The following is a 21437-nucleotide window of genomic DNA, read 5'->3' as shown; positions in this document are numbered from 1 at the left end:
TGGTATTTGCAGTGTATTAACCCTCGAAACAAAGTTAGCGGCATTTTTGCGAAATTCGACAAAAATTGAATATGAATTCTGAACGCCGAGATATTCGAAAAGTTTTTTAATCCTGAGGATTGAAAAATTGTTTTGCAAATCCGAAATTGTGATTAAAGCGCTGAGAAAAAAGAAATTCTTCGAGTTTCTAAAACTGCGAACGCTTTCACGTCAGATTTCCGCTTGCGAATTTAGTTTGCGCGACGTAAGCTTCGTTCGCAAGATCTTACAGTCGCGAGAGCGACTTTCGCAACTTATCGCATCTTGCCACATTGCTCCTAACAATCGGGCTCTCTTGTTTGTTTCAGGTAACTTGATGGAAAATTATGAGATTGCCGCGGTAGCGCCTGGGCTTCTGACTTATTCTAGGTACAGTTTATTATTAGTCGTAAAGAGCAGACACAGCGAGAGAAGCTTCCTTTACACAGGCCGTGCAACACACCCGCGATATATCGGCCGTGTTAGCTTCCAACTACGTCGTCGCTCGTCGACCGTTCCAACGCTATACAACGAGCCTTGAAATACGCGCTCCTATACCACCCTTTGCCCCACTTACGAAACCTCGTTAATACAAAATCGAGCGATGTGTACATGCGCGTTTTCGCGACTGCAATTTTTATTACGGCGAAAAATTATGTCGCAAATTTGTTTAACGCTGTCGTCAAGTTTACAATGAAACAATTTTAATTCTACTTGTAATTGACAATCTGATTAGCTACTCTTTGCGATAAAAAGTGTCGAAATTTTAATCATTATTTTAGCCTCAAAATTCCGATTGGCGTTCGAAAGAGAGTACTATTTTACTATTATGATTTAAGTCTTGACGGTATACGTATATTATTATGTTTCCTGAGTTTTTACAAAGCCATTTACATTCATCAACTATGCAGATGACAGTGGAAAGTCGCAAGAGGATTTTCTTACTTTCCTTCCGTCCGTTCTTTTTTCGCGAATTTTTCCGCGGATGTTTTTTTAGATTAAGAAGGGATCAAAAAGTGTGCGAGTAATGAATGCGCGCGCCGAGTGATTATCCGGATGCAAATACGCGACGATTACTTTCTATTTTTCTGTCTTTTCTCGACCGCAAAGCGGCGCGTCTCGTTGCGAGCGTCGCCGGCGATATGCGACGAGAAAGGAGGACGACGCGGAGACAGAACGGAGAGAGGACGGGAGCGGATTAAACCGAATGCAAATATTTAATTAAATCCACGCGGCGGCGCATGCCCGACGGTGTGGCGGTTTATGAGCGCTAGCATAATTCCTCCTCGGAAGTCGCGAGCGAAAGTGGAAGTAGATGCGGCTCGGTGCGGACGGTACCGTCGAGCTGTGCGTTCGCGTTGCATCGAGAGCGCGTCCCGCCGTAATGCAATCCGGATGAACGCTCCCGTAACTTCAAATTACGTTTCCCTGTTCCATTTATTACTTTATTTCTTTCCGCAAATAACGTTCCATAAAATGTCCGATTAACATTAAAAGCATGTAAATAGAAATTTATAGCTTTACATTTTAAATGGACGCGATGGAACACATTCGCGCACGATGATAACGGTGATAATAACGCGAAATGTTAAAATCGACTTGCGGCGAGGAGGATCGGCGATAAATCGGCGGGATTTCGAATCCCCGCCGATTCAAATATCGCTCGTCACGCTATCGGGGATTACGATTGTTAATAACGAAACTCGTGAATTAAACGCTCGTTCCTCACGCGGCATCGCGTATTAAGCCGTCCAATCATTTTATGCTAATAAACTGCCGTAAAACGAAGCGGGAGATGAAACGACGGCGGCGCGAGATGCGCGGCGCGCGCTCTGCTCGCAATGGCGGATATATAGACCTCTCTCGCAGGTAATTCGGTATGCGAGGTTATCGCAGCATCTCCATATTCCCGGAGCATGCCGGGGAATGCTGCCGGGGCCCCGCCACTCGCCTTCGCCCGCCGTGATATACGATCGAACCTCGTGGTTTTCTCGCGGCCTCGGCGAGACAAACGAGCCCCGCCGTCGCGCCGCGGAAGAAAGCCGGGAAGGTATGCAAATCGGGAAAGCGGGCCGCAGGAGATGGATTAGCCGGATATCGGTAGGACTAATGGATATTAGAATCTCGAAGTGTGCCGAGGAGAGGATCGCCGCGCGCCCGCCCCTCCTTCTTTCGCGGCGTTTTCAGCCCCGCCGCGTGATAAATGCACTCGGCGAAAAAAGCTATCGACTCATTCTCGTGCGTGCCGGCGAATGGGAATTATGCAGCGTCAGCTGAAAAATCACAGATCGCACGTACACGTACGCGCGAAAAGCGCAAGCGAGCGCGCGATATAAACATGCAGCATCTGCTCGATGAAAATTCCAATGCGCACGAAACAATTCTGATTTTTATGACGTTACGTCATGCCGTTCATCCAAGCGTGAGATTGTTTCTCTCTTCCGTGAACTTTCGAGTTCATCCATCTAAATGCTTGACGCGGCGATGCACAATGCGTATTGCTATTCGCTCGACGAGCGATTTACGAAGTGCCGTATAAATAAAGTAGCGCCGCAGAAATTTCAGGGCGCAGTTCCCGATCCTCTGATCCGCATCGAAACAATCCCCTTTCAAATATTTACGGATGCGAATGCACGATGCTCGGCCGTTTAAAGCGTCACTCGCTTCGAGACGGGTTCGCATTCACAACTCGCGAACTTTCTTCCGCCTGAATCTCCCGCTGTACTTTGCGCGAGTCTTCGCCGTATATCGCGATTATATGCATACGCATTCACGGTGAAAGTCAATTACGCGCACTAACACATTTTCCAATCGCTAACTCACGAAGCACGCGCAACGCCAATAATTCGCATTACTATGCATTAACGTTCTGTGCTTCGAACAATAGGTTCATGTATTAAAATCGCCGTGCAAGACCATTTTACGCACTGCACATTATGCTTACAAAAATATCTTGCAAAAGGATTGAAAATAATTTTGTCTTTTATATTATATTTATAGCGTAGTCGACTGCAATTCAAATCAACTTTTGAACAACTTTTATTCTACTTATTTACACAGTAGTTTACCAAAGATCGAATGAAATAAAAAAAAAAGAACGGATTAAATAAGTAGATGCAACAAATACAGAGAAACTCAAGTATCACACATGAATGAATAGGTTGAAACGATCTTGTTGCGCATAAACGCACTTTTATCTCCCTCGCGATCTCCTGCGCGCGACGCGAGATACCGCGTATCGAGTGTACACGTGCGTCTTGCGCCTTTCATTCATGTGAACTGCACGAGCGGAAATCTGGGTGCGCGAGCCCGGTCGACCGCTGGAGCGAAACGGCGGAAAGACACGTTGCGGCGGCGCGTTAAGTGGGCGAGGCATTGTGCCGGCCCGAGAACGGCCTTGGATCTAATTATTCCGTGCGGCTTTTGCGCTGATATCTACGCCGTTTTCTACGTCGTTTTCGCGCGGGCGTTCGCCGGCGTGGCAGGAAATTAAATGAACGTGTGAGCTCTCGCGGCCGACGACTCCGGCAAATCGTTTTTTTCCAGGCAGATGGCGCGCCGCCTTTTAACGACGAATTCCGTCCCGCCGTCAGCTGGCCGGAAGAAATATCGGCGGCTCCGCGGCGGACGTGACGCGCGGCGGTTCGCGCTTGCGAGGGATTCAGGATTATCAAATCCATTCTTCAAGCGAATTGTTTATGCACGCGGCATTCGAGATCTCGCGGAGAAAAATAAACGTCGCGACTCGTTGCGGAGTCCCGTGGCGCGCATAATGTTCCGCGCTAATTAAAGCGTTAAACTTGTCGGACGCGCGAAATTCCCGGTAGAGAAATTAATTAAATCACTCCTCGAGGCAAGAATCGGATCGAAACCCTTCGACCGACCAAACATAAGGCGCTGATAGCGATAAACGAGGCAAGAAGAATCGATTTTGCCGCGGCAATAATTTTTTAGTTCGATTTTCATGACCGGCGCTGCACGAGCGTTCAGTTTCAATTCCGGAGAGATGAATGTTAACGTTCTATGTGTATGTCGTTCGAGAACTTTAGAAAGCTCCTCTATTCATATTTTTCATAAATCGAATCTTTATTATTGCAGGTCGTTGAATACAACCGACTATTATTATCCGAACAATCTAATATTTGTCCCACAACTTCGATTGTAATAACCGTAAATTCGCTTGGCGTTCCATACGGATACGCTGGGCACGCTCTCTCCCTCTCTCTTTCTCTCTCTCTCTCTCAATCTCTCTCTCTCCATAACGGGACTTTCTCATGCGCAAAGTTCGCCCAGTCAGCGAACAAACCGTGTTGACCCACGAATATTCGAGTTATTGCACTACTGTCCGGTCGTTTCGAGTGCATCTCGAGCAGAGTGTTTCTATCTTGTTTATCATTATATTGCAAACGCGTTGGATGTTATCTTTAGTGAACTATCGCGTAGCGCAATACGATCGGCACGTACGGAAGTGAATGATAAATATATTTCAGAAACATGTTTCACGACAAAGTTTTTTCCTTTTTATTAAACAAAACTCGGTAAAAATTTGTTAAAACTTAGCTAATTGAATGCAGTCTCGAAAAAGTTAAACGTCCAATAACTGCATGGTTTACCTTGTTACTCATTAACGTCGCACGTACCGTCGGAGCGAGTTCTCCCCCGGCTTCACTTTTCCAGCGTGTTACCGGGAGTCGAGTTTTGCGTTGCTCCATTGCGCCTTAATTCCATTTAGCCGCTCTCCAGCGTCGCGCACCGCCCCGTCTTTCACGAAGGCGAGGTCGCGGCCGTGGCGAAGGAACGGCTATTATAGAAGGGCGGACGGCGCAATATGAAAACTAGATTTCGAGGTGGCAATGTTGCGTCGCGGTGCTTACTCTATTAAATATGCTGGTGCTAAAAAGTTGTAGACGTCCCGCGTAGAGCACGCGTCGGAAAGAGCTCCGAGGCGCGCGTTGATTAAAAAATGTACGATTTATTAAAATTCCCTCATCGCGACAAATTGATGCACAATTTTTTTTTTTTTTTTTTTTTTTTATTACAAGCAGGTCTTAATAAAACGGGTATGTTTTTCATTCGGCGCGAGCGCGTTGCTTATGGATCTGTTTTCAGATTTATATGTAATTATATAGCGCAGCGGTCGATTTCTGTAATTACCGTGGCGTATTTGTTGCATTCGTATTTACTTGACAATGCATTCTGATTTTGCGAGAAGGAATTATTATCGTCGTGAAATAATGTGCGCTTAAATAGGTCGCGGCACAATGGACATTTAATAATTTCGAAAATCTATCATCCCGCTGTATTAATTCATTAGCTGCGATTCGAGATTGTTATTGCCGAGGTCGGGCAATCGGTGCTTTTCGCCGACGAAGCGCGGTCATTTGTAATCAATGACGTCTGCACGCCGAGCCGCCGTTTGTTTCATTTGAAAGCAGCGTTTTCGCTCGCCGCGCGGAAATCCCGAAACCATTTTATTCTACTTTGGCCGGCCGCAATTTTCCAACGAGGACCGCCGTACAAAAGGAGCACCGACTTGCATCGTACTCGCCGCGGTTACTTTCGTCCCTCTTTCCTCTTTCCATTTTCGGTAAATTAATTTGATGGCGCACTACGCTTTAAACTTGGCAATGGCATCGCGGCACAATGCCATTGATGCAAAAACATCTGTATTACATTACAAAAAGTGCACGGAGGACTGAATAACCAGCATGCTTGGTTTAACGGGACGACATGTTTTATCGTCCAATCGTAGAATGCGCATTATCTTTCGCAATTTTTGCAGTTTCAAACATCTCGATAATTCAATCTTAGATTAAGAAAATCGAATTAATTAACACGGATATTATTATATACCTAATTTTTGAGATCAGGAATTTTGAAACTCTCTCAAGGAAATTGTCGTGGGATGTGCGTTCCGGTTTCCGTCGCTATAATCAGATAATCGAATAAATTCCTCGCCGACTGCCGTCGCGCCGAGGACGGCGGATAAGAGAACGGCGGCGCGAACGTCTGCACACGGCGTCCGATCATCCGGCTCTCCCAACCTCCTTTATTCATAACGGTACAGCTTGTTCCGGCCGGTCGCAAGAAACTCACAGCTGCCGTTCCGCGCTTCGCCGTCGTCGACTAGCTTCTTCATCAGTCGCCGCTGCATCGCCGGGAAGGGAGGCTTGCAAGCCGCGAGTCCTTGAGAATCTCTCACGCTCGCTGTTATCCGGGTTCCTCGTTTCTTTCGCCACGCTCCCGCCAAGTGGGTCGCGAATTTAATTATTCGTTTACGCCGCCCCGCGACTTCGCGGCTCCGCGGCGGAATGTCGCTCATCGGACTTCTTTTATCCGCGGGATTAATCTAGGTCGTTCTTCGGACGGATTAATTATGACTGACACGAATGAATTGTTATCGTAGTTTCACTTGGGAGAGTTCACTGGAAAGTTATAACAAGATTCCATCATTAATGTACGCGTAGTCAATAAACAGAAATTATGTATATGCGATCGAAAATCAGTTGGACGATATATTCTACGTAATAATTTTACGAAACTTGCGTTTTTGTTCGCAACGAAGTATCCGCGAGAAACAGCCGCGGCGCCAACAAAAATTCGACAGGATCAGCTTGTAAACTCGCACCTTTATGACGCGAGTCGACCTCTCGATGCGACGAGTACACACGCTCGAGTGGTCCTGTTGCAGAGCGACGCCAAGTGGAACTTTCTCTCGCTTTTTTTTCTTTCTCTCTCTCTCTCTCTCTTTCTCTCTTTTTTTTTTTTGAGACTCTTCACGAATGGAAAAATCATATGCGCCGGCATTTTCGTCGCTTTTGCGGTGTTTTTAATTCTGCGTCCGACTTTTGGATGATTTTTTTTCAGTCCGTTTTTCGGGAACAAAACGCACGCGTGCTGCGTCTCTCGACGACATTCGCACGGATTTTTTCTCTCCTGCACTTTGTAACGTCACAAACGACATTGCGTCGTTTTTCCCTTTTTGAGGTTTTTCATAAATTCAACGTTCCGTGCAGTTTTCCATTTTTTATCTGCTTTCGCGACGACGCACTCGCATCAATAAAGCAGAACTGCTGTTTACGAAGCACATGAAATTTTGATGATTCAAAATGCTTTCTATAATATTTTATGCAATTATATCTGCATATTGTAGATATCCGATTTAATTTTTATTCTCAAATGATTGTATAATCTTAATAGAAACAGCAAGAATAAAATATTGAACGTAATTAAATTAATGTCCGGAGAATTTTAATAATTAAAACAGTTTTAAGAAAAACTCTTTGCAACATTTTCAAGCGACCTTTGAATCAACAGTAATTGAATAATAAGAAAAATAGAAAATTTTACACTGGTATATGCTACATGTTTCAATAAATTTTTGCGATGTAAAAAACTAGAAAGAAATGCGTTTTATCGCTTTACGGTATTCGAGGCAACGATATTGCGACCGACCGTCGCTCCACGCAAAATTCATGTTATCACTGCACTTGCAAACTGCAAATAACTGAAAAAAAAACTGTGCAAATTTAGCACTAAAATGGTATATCTCGAAATATCTCGAAAAATATTTTGGCGGAACGTGCAACACGTGCGACCTCGCTTCGCTTATGCGCTCCAACTTCCGGAATGTCCTTGCGCCACTTGGAGCTTTGACAAAGCTCCCGTTGGCACTCAATCGTATTTTAACTCTCATGTTGGCATCTAGAACGTGATACATCAGCGATCAGGATGTTATACGTATATTATGACGCGTTTTCTACAGAAAAGTATCCGGACGATAAATAAGTTTCTAAATAAATTAATAATAATGAACAATTGGATAAATTAATAATAATTATATAAAAATGAGTATACGAGACAATAATTTACAAATCTATTATTGTTATTGATAAAAATCGATGTATCTTTACCAAAAAAAAAAAAAAAAAAATACGCTTGGTAAATTTGTACTACACGAAAGCTGACCCTTCGTTACTCGAGTTACACATGTCCGCCGCGAGTTTACACCTCGATGAATCCTTTCAAGGACCGTGGATACAATTATTTCCTCGTAGGCTTCTGGAGGACGCCGTTTTCCCCTCGTTCGAATGAATGCGTGGTCACGTTCACACGATTGGCAAAGAACGAGAAGCTCGTTAAACAAACTGCACCAAAGCCAAGCTTCCGACCGCGAGAAGTGTTAACATGCGGATATAACGAGTTGTTAACTGTGGAAATTTATGAGGAAGTGAGCTATTATTTTTTACACCTTGTTTATTTAAGCCGAAGTGATTTCTGAAATTGTACATAATGCTGCTTTGAAAATTATTTATAGATCGCATACGTTTATCGCTCTAAATTAATAATCCTAAATTCGTATCTTACTTTTTTACGATTTGTAGGATCTACAAAAGCGATGAATTGAAAATCTCTTTCAATTATTTATATAATTCGCATTGTATAATTATTTAATGTGATTATTAATCTTTAACTCTGTTGAACGACAACGAACAAGCTGGGAAACAATTTTATAGTTTAGATTGAAAACTATTTTTCAACCGCATGTAACTTTAAGCGTGAAGCTCTCACATTTTGGGCACAGCCTTTCTTGGGATGCAACTTCGTCAAATTTGTAGACACTTTCGCGCCGTTGGTAGGGGTCTAAATCTCATTAGACATTACTAAGCCCTTCGGAAAAAAACGTATGCATTATGTATATTTGCACGCTCAAAATACCGAATAAGAAATTGAAAAATTTTTAATTATCGAAATTGACGTTTCGAGACTCGAAAAAATTTATTCAATTTTGTCGAGATAAGAATGCATTAAACAAGATTTCTTTTTGAAGTAATCACTAAGCAAGACGCGATTCCTTAATCTTTTTCCTATCGATTTTCAAAGTTCCACTGCAAATCTCTGGAAAATCCCATTTCACGAGGCAATCCTACCACGACAATAATGTATAAAGACACAATCGGAATGGAACTGTTTTGTGCGTCGAGAGTTACATTCTTCGAGTGCTGTATCTCGGATATTGCGTTTCTCTCTTGTCAATCATATCCGCGTGATTTCTCCCAAGCAGTGCGGCGGCGAGTCGAGTATTCGATACGGCGTATCGAGATAAGGTCAGACGGTAGCAGTGGAGGAAGAGACGGAGCAGATTCGTTTAGCGATAATTTCCTGAAGCCGGGACGGACCGGCTTCTGTTCTTTTTCCTTCCTCTCTTTATCGCCGCCGCGAGATTCCACAGGGACGGGGAATAATGCTTCCGCCTCCCGGTCTTCCTCGTGACGCCTGCGGCCGCCTCCGCCGTGAATTACGCGGGTTACGTCTTGCAGCTCCCCTTTGGCTTCCCTGACCTCATTACGTCCTGCTCGCTCGAAGACTCGGCTGAGACGCCGCGTCTGTGTCTCGGAACATAATTGTTCGCCGGTGATGTTACGTTATTCGTCTTGTTACACGAGCGATGCGATCGCGAAATGTTACGAGGCGTCAACAGATTTGCGGGACGTGAAAATCACCGAATTGCGAAACTAAAGCGTCGAGCTATGAATTTTATTCTTGGGATTAGAGTGAGAATTAAAGTAATAAAAAAAATAAGACCGTAGTAGAGAAAAGTGATTATGCATCGTATTTAATAATTCAACGAGGTTAAAACTCGAACGAGATGTTAATTGTTAAAAATCTACTGGACGCATTTGCCATGGAAAAGCGTTGCGATTTATCTAACGGAGAACTTCAATCTGTTTGACATAAAACCATTTCGTTATCTTATTAACATCGAAACCCGGAAATAAGGAGATCAAGCTCCCGACGGCGTGTTAGCGAGACGAGAGTGAGGCGTAAAACACGAGGCATCTCAACGAGGGCTTAAAGGCGGAACGTTTTAAATCGGCTTAACGGGTCAATGAAGTCGAGAAGCACGAGCCAGAGAAACGAGGTCAAGGGATGAATCGAGAGGGGAAGAGGGCTCGCCGGCGAGTCGAGGGCGTATTTGTTCGAGGTATTTAATTCTGAAATAAATCTCCTTGTGCGCACTCGCTTTTTCTTCTTCGGGGGAAAAAGAGCGCGCCGGTATCCGGGAAGTAATGACTAACTAGCGTCGGATGCCATAATTCCGTCCGAGATGGCGAAAGTTGGCGTATCCAGGAATTTCGCTGACCGTTTCTCGTAAACGGCATCGGAGGTTATCGCGATAAAGCGCATACGTTGTGTTAGAATCGTAAACGTCAAGTAGGTTGGGTCACGGCTATAAAATTCTTATCGATTATACGTGTAATTCAGCAATTATCACGTGAGCGTTTATCTTTTATTTTATTTCTTTTTTTACGATGGCTTTCGTTGCATATTATATCCTCTTCCTTGTCATTGCACAATACGTTATCAATTAAATTATGAATTTAATTGAATTCGCGCGAAAAGAAATAATTATTTTGCCTCTGCTGTCACAATCGGCGATGGCTAAATTAAAATCTGCAGCTCCGTCGAAATGAGCGAGGCAGTTTAGATCAGGTTTCGAGTTAATCGTGCCGATTGAGACAAGTTTGCGACGTCGTGAACGATTTCGTTAGTCTTACCAGAGGCTAAGCGCGGCAGGGGAACGCGTTTGCGGCATCGTGGCCGCCGTTTAAGCCGCGGCTTAACTTGGCTTAAGGCATTGCTCTCCGTCTCTCTTCTCCGCTTCGCTCGGGCTTCGGGCTCTCTTCTCTCTGTACTTCCGCGCCGTTCCGTTGCCTGGCCGCGCGGCTTTTAATCGAGCGCCAGTGGATTATCTCGACGTCGAATCTAGGGTCAGCCTGCAAACCACAGGCAAACTCTGGACCTTTGTGCGCCATTCTATCCGCGCGACTCAGGTGCTCCGTTTCACGAACTCGCAATCTGAGCGAGCGTGTCCGCTTCCTCCCTTTGACGCCAAAGCCAGTCGACGTAATGATAGATAAATCTGACAATGTTTGATATTTTAAGCCGACAAAAATTGCCGATTACCGTAGAATATTTCAGAGGCTGTGACTGACAAGTCGGACCGACTCAGGTTGTCATTGTCGCGGCAATTCATCCTTGCTCTCTTGTTTCGCTGGCTCGCAATCTGAGCGAGCGTGTCCGCTTTCTCTCTTTGACGCAAAGCCAGTCGGCGTAATGATGGATAAACTCGAGAATGTTTGTTATTTTATGCCGATAAAAATTGACGATCATTACGGGATCGTCAAAGACCGAGAGAGGGAGAGAGAGAGAGAGAGAGAGAGAGAAAGAAAGAGAACGCGCGGTGTGTCATCGTCGCGCGATAATTTATTCCGTTCTCCTGTAACTATTCTCGTTTGATTTCGCGACGTCTCGATGGGTAGATCATTTATTTGAGACGACAACATTAATTATAGGTATTGTAATTACTCTGTATTATAACATATCGGGTGTAATATCATTTGATTTAATTAATATCGTGCATTTAACATGTACTCACGGACGGGGAATACATGCTTATCATCGTGAAGTAGGTCAGCCATGAATGATATTCTTGTAGGAACGTTTCAAGCGCGCGATCGCGGATATCGTCGATGATCGATCACTTCCCGCAGCAGCCACGGTATTTACGGAGCCTTGCTTACCGCGTGCGCCACATAATTTCGCCGCTCTTGCTATAGATAGAGTGAGAGAGTAAGAGAGAGAGAGAGAGTGAGAGCCATTTGTCGCGGATCTTATCGGGGGGCGGCGGGCGGGCCTCTTCGTTTTAAAGCGACTCGAGCGTAAATGCCCTCGGAACCCCGACCAAACCCCCCTCCGAAACGCGCGTCGGGGCCACTGCTTTAGCCCGGATATTTATTACCCCACGGTGTAGCCTTATCGAGTGGCCCGCCATGCTTGAAATCGTGAGAATTCCAGCTAAACCTCTGCCGCCTCTCTCCACGCTTACACACAGGCACGTGCGCACATATAGTATATGTATACACACACACACGCACGCACACACACACCCGGGGTCTTTCTCCTCCCCTCACACGTATAACACTAGTGGGAACGTATAGGAGCGTGTGCCCGGTAACGGGACAGAATGTAATGGAGAACAGGACGGAATGGAACGGGATGGAAGCGACGGGACGGGACAGGGGGCGGGCAAGGGGGGCCTTTGACTGGCGCACGAAGGGGACCAAACTAACAGCCCCTCAGGTTGCTCGGCAAGGGTGCGCGATATTGATTCCCACCTACCATTTCCACTGAGTGTGGAAGCTTGCGACTCTCTGGTCAATGGGCATGATTCCGGCGCGCTCCGAGGAAGTCCCGCTTGCTTTCCACCTTGCGATGCCGCAACGATAATTAATTCAACTTGTTTTCGATACGCGGTGAGGAGATGAGAATTGCGAAGCGCGTGTCCGTTGCGGGCGATCGGCGTGTTGTCTCTCTCTGCTTCGCCAACATCTTTATAACTTTTTTCTTATACATATCGTTTTTCTACATATAAAACATCCGATTCTCTTCACTCTCCGCTTTCCCGCTTCCCACTTCGGGCTTTTTTGCGCAACCTTTCAATTCTTATCGGTCACTTATCGGCAACGACCATTAATCTCGCGTATGAATGCAAAAATCGTGCAAGATTAGCGATTATGCGTCGCTTCGAGTGGCGCGGTTAAGCGACGAGCCCGAGCGCACGGGGGAGGCTCGATGTCGATATTCGCGATTATTCGTGCTACGCTGTCTCGCTCGGCGGTTATTCCCGGGCGTGGTGGAGGTGCGCGAACTTTCCGCGGTGATGGTGTTGGTGCGTATCCCCGAGCACGCCGCCGGTACGGCTTCCCGTGTTATATACGTTTACAGCTTTCCGATATCTAACTTCTGCGCCCCTTTTTCCACGTCTCAATGAGCCACGACGCGAGATCCCTCGCATATACCGTCACCCGACCAACCCCCCACGCCCCTTCTTCTCTCTCTCTCTCTCTCTCTCTCTCTCGGCCAGCCCGGATCGATAACGATCCATATTGCAGACGGCTGCTTCGAGTGGAGGATGACGGGGCCTTCGACGCCTCGCCGATCGCTGAAGAGGCTATTTGCCTCGCGGTGATGGCGGTGGGTAATAACGGCGCGCAGTTCCGCGGCTCTATTATGATAACCGAAACTCCCTCGTCGAAACTACTAAACGCGATATATACCACGCCTCGAAAGTCGCCCCCTCAAACAAAAAGATAGCGGTTATCGGTTACGATAAAAGCGGTGACCGCGTTAAGCGCCGAGACGTACGCGCGTGATAATGCGAGAGATCTCTCGCGGCGCATTTCTCCGCCGAGCGGGCATCCCTCACGCGTCCGTCGCCGAGTTTGCTTGAAAGAATTTCGAATTTATGAAGTTTATAAATTTTTGAGGAGGGAAAATGGATGGGGCTCATCGGCGATTCGATCGCGCGGCTGTCCCCCCCCCCCCCCCCCGCTGTCGATTCGGGGACGAGATGTAGGGGTGAGGTGTTGTTCGCGGTTGTCGTCCGATCTTTTTTTATCCACTGTTCCCCTTCGGCGGGTCGCGGTGAAATGATCTTATCTTATCTTTCACGATACTGAGAGATTAATAATGCAGGATCGGACTTGCCGGATCGAGATCGAGGACGAAGGAGACGGCGGCAGGAGGGGAGAATACGTCCACCTCTCGTAACAGACAAATACAAGACAATGAAGATTAATGCTCCGGCCTCGTTCGCTTCCCCTGCTGACCGTTCCACGGGTCGACGGCATCGTGCGAACGTTTCGATAATCCCCGGGGAGAGGTGCCTCTTCGAACTCGACTTTGGAACTTTTACGTTCTTATATCTCTGACCTTAAATCTACCGTGGGCGGACGATCTTTTCAATAATTCAACGTGAACGATGGCTTTGTTTCTGATCGGCAATTCTGGCATAATTTGCAATTAGAAAAATGAACGATATTGTTGACTTCATTTTATAAGCCTGCAAAGTCTATTTAAAGTGACTCATTGTGAATGATCTTCACGGATAATCGTAATTGTATAAAAGTCCACCGTAGACGATCTATAATTCGCAACAGAATTCGAAGGAGAATTCTGTTTATAATTTTTCGTGTTTTTTAACAAGAGTTATCTAAAATTAGAATACAGGTGCAAAATATAAATCAGTTATGTGTTTTTGTGTTCCGATAGTTTAAATATTTTCTGTTGCGTCAAGATATTAAATGAATTTCCATCGCGAAATATTATATATAATTTAATATATTAAAGCATAACAGTGCGCGCGCTGCAGCTTTTAATGTTAGATGTAACATTATACGGCACAAAAATGAATAAAATTAACATTTTAACATTAATGTACATTTAATTGAGTTTCATGTCTTAGAATTTTGCATCGTATTATTTGACAAGTATAGAACTTTACTACGATGTATTGAAATCTTATATTTTAAACAAACAAATGGTCTAGAATTCTAAAATATAAGATTTTAATGCATCGCAATGAAGTTCTAGGCTTACTAAATGATATAATATAAAATTCTAAGGCCTAAAAATGAATAAAATGTACATTTTAACATTTAATCTTAAAATCTTATATCATAATATTTTGTTAGGCCTAGAATGTTAAAATATACATTTTAATTATTTTTTATGCTTTCGTTTTTATTATATCAATTTAATTTTAATACATTTCAATCATTGTTATGAATTGTTTATTATATCGATATATAAAATTCGAAAGCTTGAAAATGAATAAAACATTTTAACGTTCTACTTTTTTGTTTAAAATATAAAATTTTATAAACGTGCAAGCCGCTCGAAAAATTAATCAGGAAACAATCTGCAAGGGACGGGAAAAGAATTACGGAGCCGACCGGGTTTTAAACGTCCACACGTTACGTTTTGTCTGCACAGGTCAACTGCGCAGACAAAACGTAAATACTTCGAGGCATATTTTGTCGTTTCCATGTACCGTCTCCGCACAGTTCACACTGCAGTCTTTCTGTCCACATGTCACGTCTTGTCTACGTCTTGACTGCGTAGGCAGAACGTGGACCAAGTTTCGTTTTTCGTCTCCGTATACTGTTTTACCTGCAAGCATGTCTGTGCGTCTTGCATATCGCGGAGTTCAAAAATTTTATTTTTTTTTTTTTCTTGATCAATTGCTTTGACTTGATAAATTTTTTTAAAGGTGTTTAATTTGCCTTCTTTTGGCAAAACAATTGCAAAAGTTGCACTTCCTTCATGATTCCGCGCAACCAAGTGGAAAAAGTTGTACTGCAAAGACACCCCTGGATTGCCGTTTTACCTACGTTTTACCTGCCCAGTCCATCTTGCCTGCGCAGTTTGGCCTGTGCAGACGCAAAACGTTGGACCAAACGTAGCGTTGCGGACTCCGCTTTAAGTTCGGGATATTCTTCGTTCCACGCACTAGCACTAAGGTTTCTGCAACGACAGCTTCACAGCTCTTACAACTCTGATTTCCGAACTATTTCTAAACAGAGCAGCGTCGCGGCGCCCTATAAATTCTAAAGATTCTTACAAAAGTATCGCAGTAAAGAGAAATGTAAATTAAAAAATTCTGAATAACAAATTATAATCTCATCAGAACGTAACCTTCAATTCGTTATTGTCGTATCGTTACAGATTAGCAGTCGGCGTGACATGGATGTGAGCTTCACGAACGTGTTAGAGGGGGCTCGCCAGTACTTCCAGGGACTGCCCGTACCGAGTACAGGTGGTGCGGCCACGTCGGTGGATCACAATCTCCACGCGACATCCTCTACAAATTCCGCTTCATCTACGTCGACAACGGCGCAAGATGGCGCTTCGTCGCAGCCGACTCAATCAACGCAGTCGATCTCGACTTCCGCCAGCAGCGGTAACAATAGCAACAATAGCATCCAGGAGTCGAGTCGGTATTCCGCCGACATCAGACCGTCATCGTCGGTGGAGAGCAGTGTTGCGACTTCCGCTTCTAGCTTTTGGAGTCCGCATGTGGAACCTTATCCGCCACAGCCGACCAGGGTCGAAGTTCCGGACACGAGGCCAGGGGACGAAAGCGCCGCCATGGAGCCTAGTTCTTCCTCGGGTACCGTTACTCTAACCGAGATGCAACCTTCTAATCATCAATCCTCCTCCGTCGTCGCATCGTCGTCAAGCTTTTCGCAGAGACCGCCGGCGTCGTCATCGACTTCGTCCACCTCGTCGTCCAGCGATCACAGCCATCATCAGCATCAGTTGCAAACGTCGAATCCGTCGTCGTCGCATTTGCACCAGATGCAACCGCCTCAGCCGCCACATTCCCCCGGTCCGGTGTACCAGCAGCTCAACAGTGTCAGCAGAACGTCCTTCAGCGCGGCTGAGATGCTCGCCTCCTCCTCGTCGCACGCGACCTATCAGAACGCCAACAGCAACGAACGGCCGTCGCAGCCGATCGTCGCGCAGAGGACACAGTACTATCCGCGCTATCATCATCCGGACATCACCAAGTGTGCGCCGGCTCCGTTCTCGCAGAGCTCCATTTATCAGTCGGCCAGCGTAGCTCAGCCATCCAGCACGATTCAGCAGCCGAGCACGAGACCGACGCCGGTGGAGCAAAGCAACGCGACGTCGTCTAGCGTTGTCGTCGCGCAAGGACATTGTGCGCCGGAGCAGCAACGAGTACCCGGTACTTACGGCGGCCACGTGCCGCCCGCTCAAAGTCCTCTCAGCGGATCCACGATGTACGGATCGGGCCCGTCGCAGAATTATCGGGTCTCCGCGGGCCAGCATCAGCAGCCGACTCATCGTCCGACCGTCGCTCCCGCCTCGGGTGTCGGCGACAGAACGTATAATTCGGACGGACCGCACTCTTCCACCGCGCCCTCCTCCTCCTCCTCGTCGCCGGCGGTCAGCCCGCGTCAGTCCGCAGCGGGTAGCTCCACCTCCAGTCACATTCCTTCGCAGACGCAGCCGCAGAATCTTCCGGGGCACATTCCTTCGTCGCATCTGCCATCCGTCGTCTCCTCGGTGCATCATCATCATCAGCATCAGCAGCAGCAGCAGCAGCAGCAGCAGCAGCAGCAGCAGCCGCATCAGCAGCAGCAGCAGCCGCATCAGCAGCAGCCGCATCAGCAGCAGCCGCATCAGCAATCTCATCCTAGTCGTATGAACGCGACGCCGCACGGCTCTCCGTACGGTAATCGTGTGTTGCCGCCGCCGCACGGCGCGCCGTCGTCATCCTCGATCGTGACAAATCACTCGCAGCAGCAGATGCCACCGCCTCCGAGCGGCTATCACGTCGCGACTACGCCGTCGCCGCATCACGAGGCACCGCCGCCGCCGCGCCACGCAACCCCGTCGCCGCATCACGCGACACCGTCGCCGCATCACGCGACGCCGTCGCCGCAACGGCAATCCGGTCTGCACAATCCGCACGCTTCTCCGTCGCCTCATCACACTCCCTCGCCGCACAACGGATTTCAGCCGCGCTCACCGACGTATCCGCCGCCGCCGCCGCCGCCGCCGTCGAGGTCGACTCCGCACTCGTACAATCTGCCGCCGGCGACTTCTCAGCATTATCAGACGACAGCGGCGGCTTACGCGACGGCGAGCAATCCTTACGCGCCGCCGCCGCCACCACCGTCCCAGTCTTCGTACCATTCCTTCCAGAAGAGCCCGCAACCGAGTTCTCAGGCGAGCAGTTACTACTCCCAGCCCGGCCGATCTCACAATCAGTCGTACGGTATGCAGCAGATGTTGGTGCCGCCACAGACGGTATTTTCCGGCACTCCCGCCAGCAATAATCTGAGCAGCTATCAGCAGAGCGGCAAACACGCGACGTACAACGGCGCGGACACGGCGAAGAGGAGCGCGATGGACGTCGCGGCTGCCACGCCCTACGGAACGCACCGGCCAGCTGCGCAAAGGAGCAGCAACACGCACAATCTGCCACCGATCGCCGCTCTTTCGTCTTACCATTCCAATAGGCGGGAGTCTCTGGGAAAATTGGCGCAATCGACAATGCAGCGGCAACGAACGCTGCATTCGACGAGCGCGGCCAGCAAAATCCCGTCTGCCGTGATGCCGTCGACGCCGTCGTCGATGACGATGCCGCCGCAGAGGCTCGCCGAGTATCCGATGACTCCGGTCTCGGCTATGAATCACGCGATACCGGTGAACGGCAGGACGACGACCGTGACGAACATGACGTACGGCTCCCGGTACAGTCAGCAGGGTTACCCGTCGTCGTACGCCACCACCATGGCGCCCAGTCATCACGGCAATTCCACCAGCAGCACTACGGTCACTTCTATTGGTCACAGCAGTGCTGGCGCCACGAGGTCTTCCGTTCCGACGATCCACGCGTATCAGTCTTCCGACGAGCCGGATCGATCGGCGGGATCGTCGTCCTATCATCATCACCAGCCGTCGACGCGAATGACGGCCGAGACTTACGGCTACAAGGAGTATCCTCAATATCAGAACTCAACGTCGTCCGGCGGTGCTCAAGCTGCTCCGATCGGAGGCTCGGCCATGTCGAGCTCCCCGTCGCCGAGCAGTACGGTTCGCAAGAGGGAGTCTCCGTTGGATTTGTCCGTGAAGACGGTGAAGACGTCGGCTGACTCTACAGCGCAGGATGACTTGGAGGCCATAAGCGGCGCCGATAAGCATGTCAGCAGCTCGAATCTAGCCAGCTCGAGGAGCAGACCGATGCCGCCTCCGCCCGTGCATCAATCGACGCCGGCCCAATCGTCGTACCCGTCGTACGATCATCCGAGGCCCTCGAGCAACAGCTCGAGGAGTTCCATGCCCTGCGTTCGATCGTCGACGCCTCAGACGGTGTGCGCGCCGAAAGTCGACTTTCTGCCGGATTTCAATTCGGCGCCGCTGCGTCATCAGTCGCACCACGAGAATCCCCTACGTAGGAGCACCACGCAGCAGCTGTACGTTCCACCTGGCCAGCCCCTTCCGACTCACCACGCGAACAATACCGCCCCACTGCCTCACATGTCCACGTTCAAGAAGCGCCCACTGCCCACATCGCCGCTGTACGACGGTCTGACGATACCGCCGCCGCCTTCGTCGTCGTCCGCGTCGCTCGCGTCCTCGTCGTACGTCCAGGCGAACGATTCTCCGAGGTTCTCCAAGTATCCCCCGATGATGGACCCGTCGCAACGGCTCGTTCCATCTACACTGCCCGCGCAAGACTATCCGCCTGATCCAAGCAAGTATTATCTAACGGACAGCAGGGCCAAGTACGATCAGCAGTTCTCTCAGCGCGAGCGAATGCCGCTGAAGAGAGCCGGGGAACAGATCTACAGCGCAAGTCCCAGCAAGCAGTCGAGATTGGCTTGGCACGTGCCGGGCGCCGCCGACAAGCAGGCGATCAAGCCGAAATTGTCGGCCGCGGGTACGCTGAGTGAGCAGCAGAAGCGACAGGAAATGAATATGCCGGTACCTCTGCCGAACGGAGCTCTGCACCCCCTGGCGTCCGGTGCCTACGATCAGAGATCCGACGGCGGCGGTTATTCCGTGCCGGAATCGTCTAGGTATCAGCCGGCTTACTGTGATAAAAGAACCTACGCGGAGTCCAAGACCATGCGAAGCTCGCCGTCGTCGTACAATCATCCGGTGATCTCGAAATCGGTGAACGCGCACTCGTTGCCGCAACAATTGAGCGGCGCTCAGCCGACTTACCCGAGTTATCGTCAGTCATCTCAGAAGACGACGTGTCTTCCGAGCGGCACGTCCGGCGGCCAGCCGATGGACCAACCAAGCAACACCGGCGCCGACAAGAGGGTGCTCAGCTTGTTGAGAAACAGTCTGGAGAACAAGCAGCAGCGGGACGAGCAGCTCAACAGTCAGCAACCTATCTTGGTCAATCACAGTCAGCAGAGCTTCCAGAATAAGGTACACTAAAAGTTTCTTCTTTTATAGTTCAGAGAATTATCTTCAATTTTTATTTTACAATCAATTTTTATTTATCGATGATTCGTTTTGTTTTTAAAATTTTTTGCTTGCGCTGTCTAGTTTTTTTAAATTAATATTTTTTCGAAATCTAAATTGAATTATAATTGGATGAATTAGCGGCAATCTAGTGATTCTCTAATATTTTATATACATATGTAAAATATCTGGAAATATTAATTTGAAAAAAAATGTTTACACTAGGAAAAGCACAAGAGAAATTTTAGAAACATAAGAAAGCGAACATCGAATCGTCGATAAATACAAATTGATTGCAAAAATAAAAATTTAACGCGATAAACTGAATTATGAATTAGATGAATACGGCAATTAGTGATTCTCTGGATATTTTATATACATAATATGCAAGCTATTAGAGAATCATTAAACTGCTGTATTCGTCTAATTATAACTCAATTTAGAATTTAGAAAGAAACTTTGAATTAAGTAATCTCGAGACATTCGAATATTGACATCTCTGACAACAATTCTCGCAGGTCGTCGCGCCAGTCGAGCCTAAAACAAATATCGGCAGGCACAATCTGTCACCGTTCACAGCAGCGAGTTTGCTGGAGCGTAACAGCAACACGCCGCCGCATTACAAGCTCCAAGTTCCGCGGGCGGTAGACTCGATTACTCAGGAGGCGCCTCGCAGCATGTACGCGTCGAGAGTAAACGCATCCGCCACGCTACCCGGCAAAGAAGCTTCCCTCGCGGGACCACGCGGTGCTGAGAATCAGATTCATCGCGACAAGGACGACGGGCTGGCTGCTATCTTAGCCGCGAAAATCAGGACAAAGGCGGAACTCAAACAAGTGAGTCTTGCTTAACTAATTATCGTTATATTATCGTGTTGAATCTTATGATTACGTTTTTTTTTCTGCAGGTCGGCATCGGCCAATTTACAACGAAAGCACCACCTCAAGATACGTCGTCGACGCCGAAAGGTAATTAGACGGCTTGCGTAAGACAAGCTAATAGCCTTTATCAATGACAATTTTGTGTTGGTGTAAGTTGTTTAATGTTCTGATTCGAACGTAATTTACACGTGCGAATCGTGTTGAAACGCAGCTATGTTACACGCAGCTGCCTTTGATCCGCATATAATTTGATTTGTATCATACACAGAGATCGATAGCGCGGCTTCGACGTCGACGCCGCAGTCGGGTTCGTCCGCGGGCAGCCCGCCGAAACTCACGCGCGAGAAAGTCGTTTGCCTGCCGCCCAGGAGACGCTTGTTTTCGCGAACCGACGAGAACGACAACATGCCGGTGGCCGTGCCTGTGCCCGTCGCTCCCCCGGTCGCGTCCGCGGTGCCGGCCAGAACAAGCGGCTGCAGAAGTTCCTCCGAGACCTCGGTCTTCGACTTCCGGGAGAGTGATTCCGAAAGTGAGATGCCGGTTCTCGAGCGACAGACCTTGGAGGAAATGAGGAGGGATAGAAAGCAGTTATCTAAAGTGCAGCCACCGATGCCTCTCAACGATGCCGTATGCATCGCATCTGCGACCGATCTCGTGAAGATAGAATTGAAGGTAAAACTCTGC

The 21437-nt window shown here is 47.8% G+C and overlaps 1 protein-coding gene across 6 annotated transcripts in view; it reads left to right on the top strand.

The window, feature by feature from the left end:
• LOC105677561 (platelet binding protein GspB) overlaps positions 1-21437 on the top strand; it is a 176133-nt gene that overhangs the window by 146472 nt on the left and 8224 nt on the right. For 5 of the 6 annotated variants that reach the window (XR_010888727.1, XM_067350365.1, XM_067350362.1 and 2 more), the window contains 4 exons: positions 15589-19836; positions 20391-20708; positions 20780-20840; positions 21022-21425. Coding sequence is in view for 5 of the 6 variants with exons in the window: in XM_067350365.1 (XP_067206466.1) it covers positions 15607-19836; positions 20391-20708; positions 20780-20840; positions 21022-21425 (5013 nt within the window). In the remaining variant the exon portion in view is untranslated. Of the gene's footprint in view, positions 1-347; positions 409-15588; positions 19837-20390; positions 20709-20779; positions 20841-21021; positions 21426-21437 lie in introns of all 6 variants that reach the window. The other variant, XM_012376268.2, reaches the window with a different exon arrangement.

The sequence above is a fragment of the Linepithema humile genome, chromosome 2 (assembly GCF_040581485.1).
Source record: "Linepithema humile isolate Giens D197 chromosome 2, Lhum_UNIL_v1.0, whole genome shotgun sequence".
Taxonomy (NCBI): domain Eukaryota; kingdom Metazoa; phylum Arthropoda; class Insecta; order Hymenoptera; family Formicidae; genus Linepithema; species Linepithema humile.
Note: the sequence above shows the minus strand (reverse complement) of the source record. Positions and strands in the feature narration are given on the sequence as shown.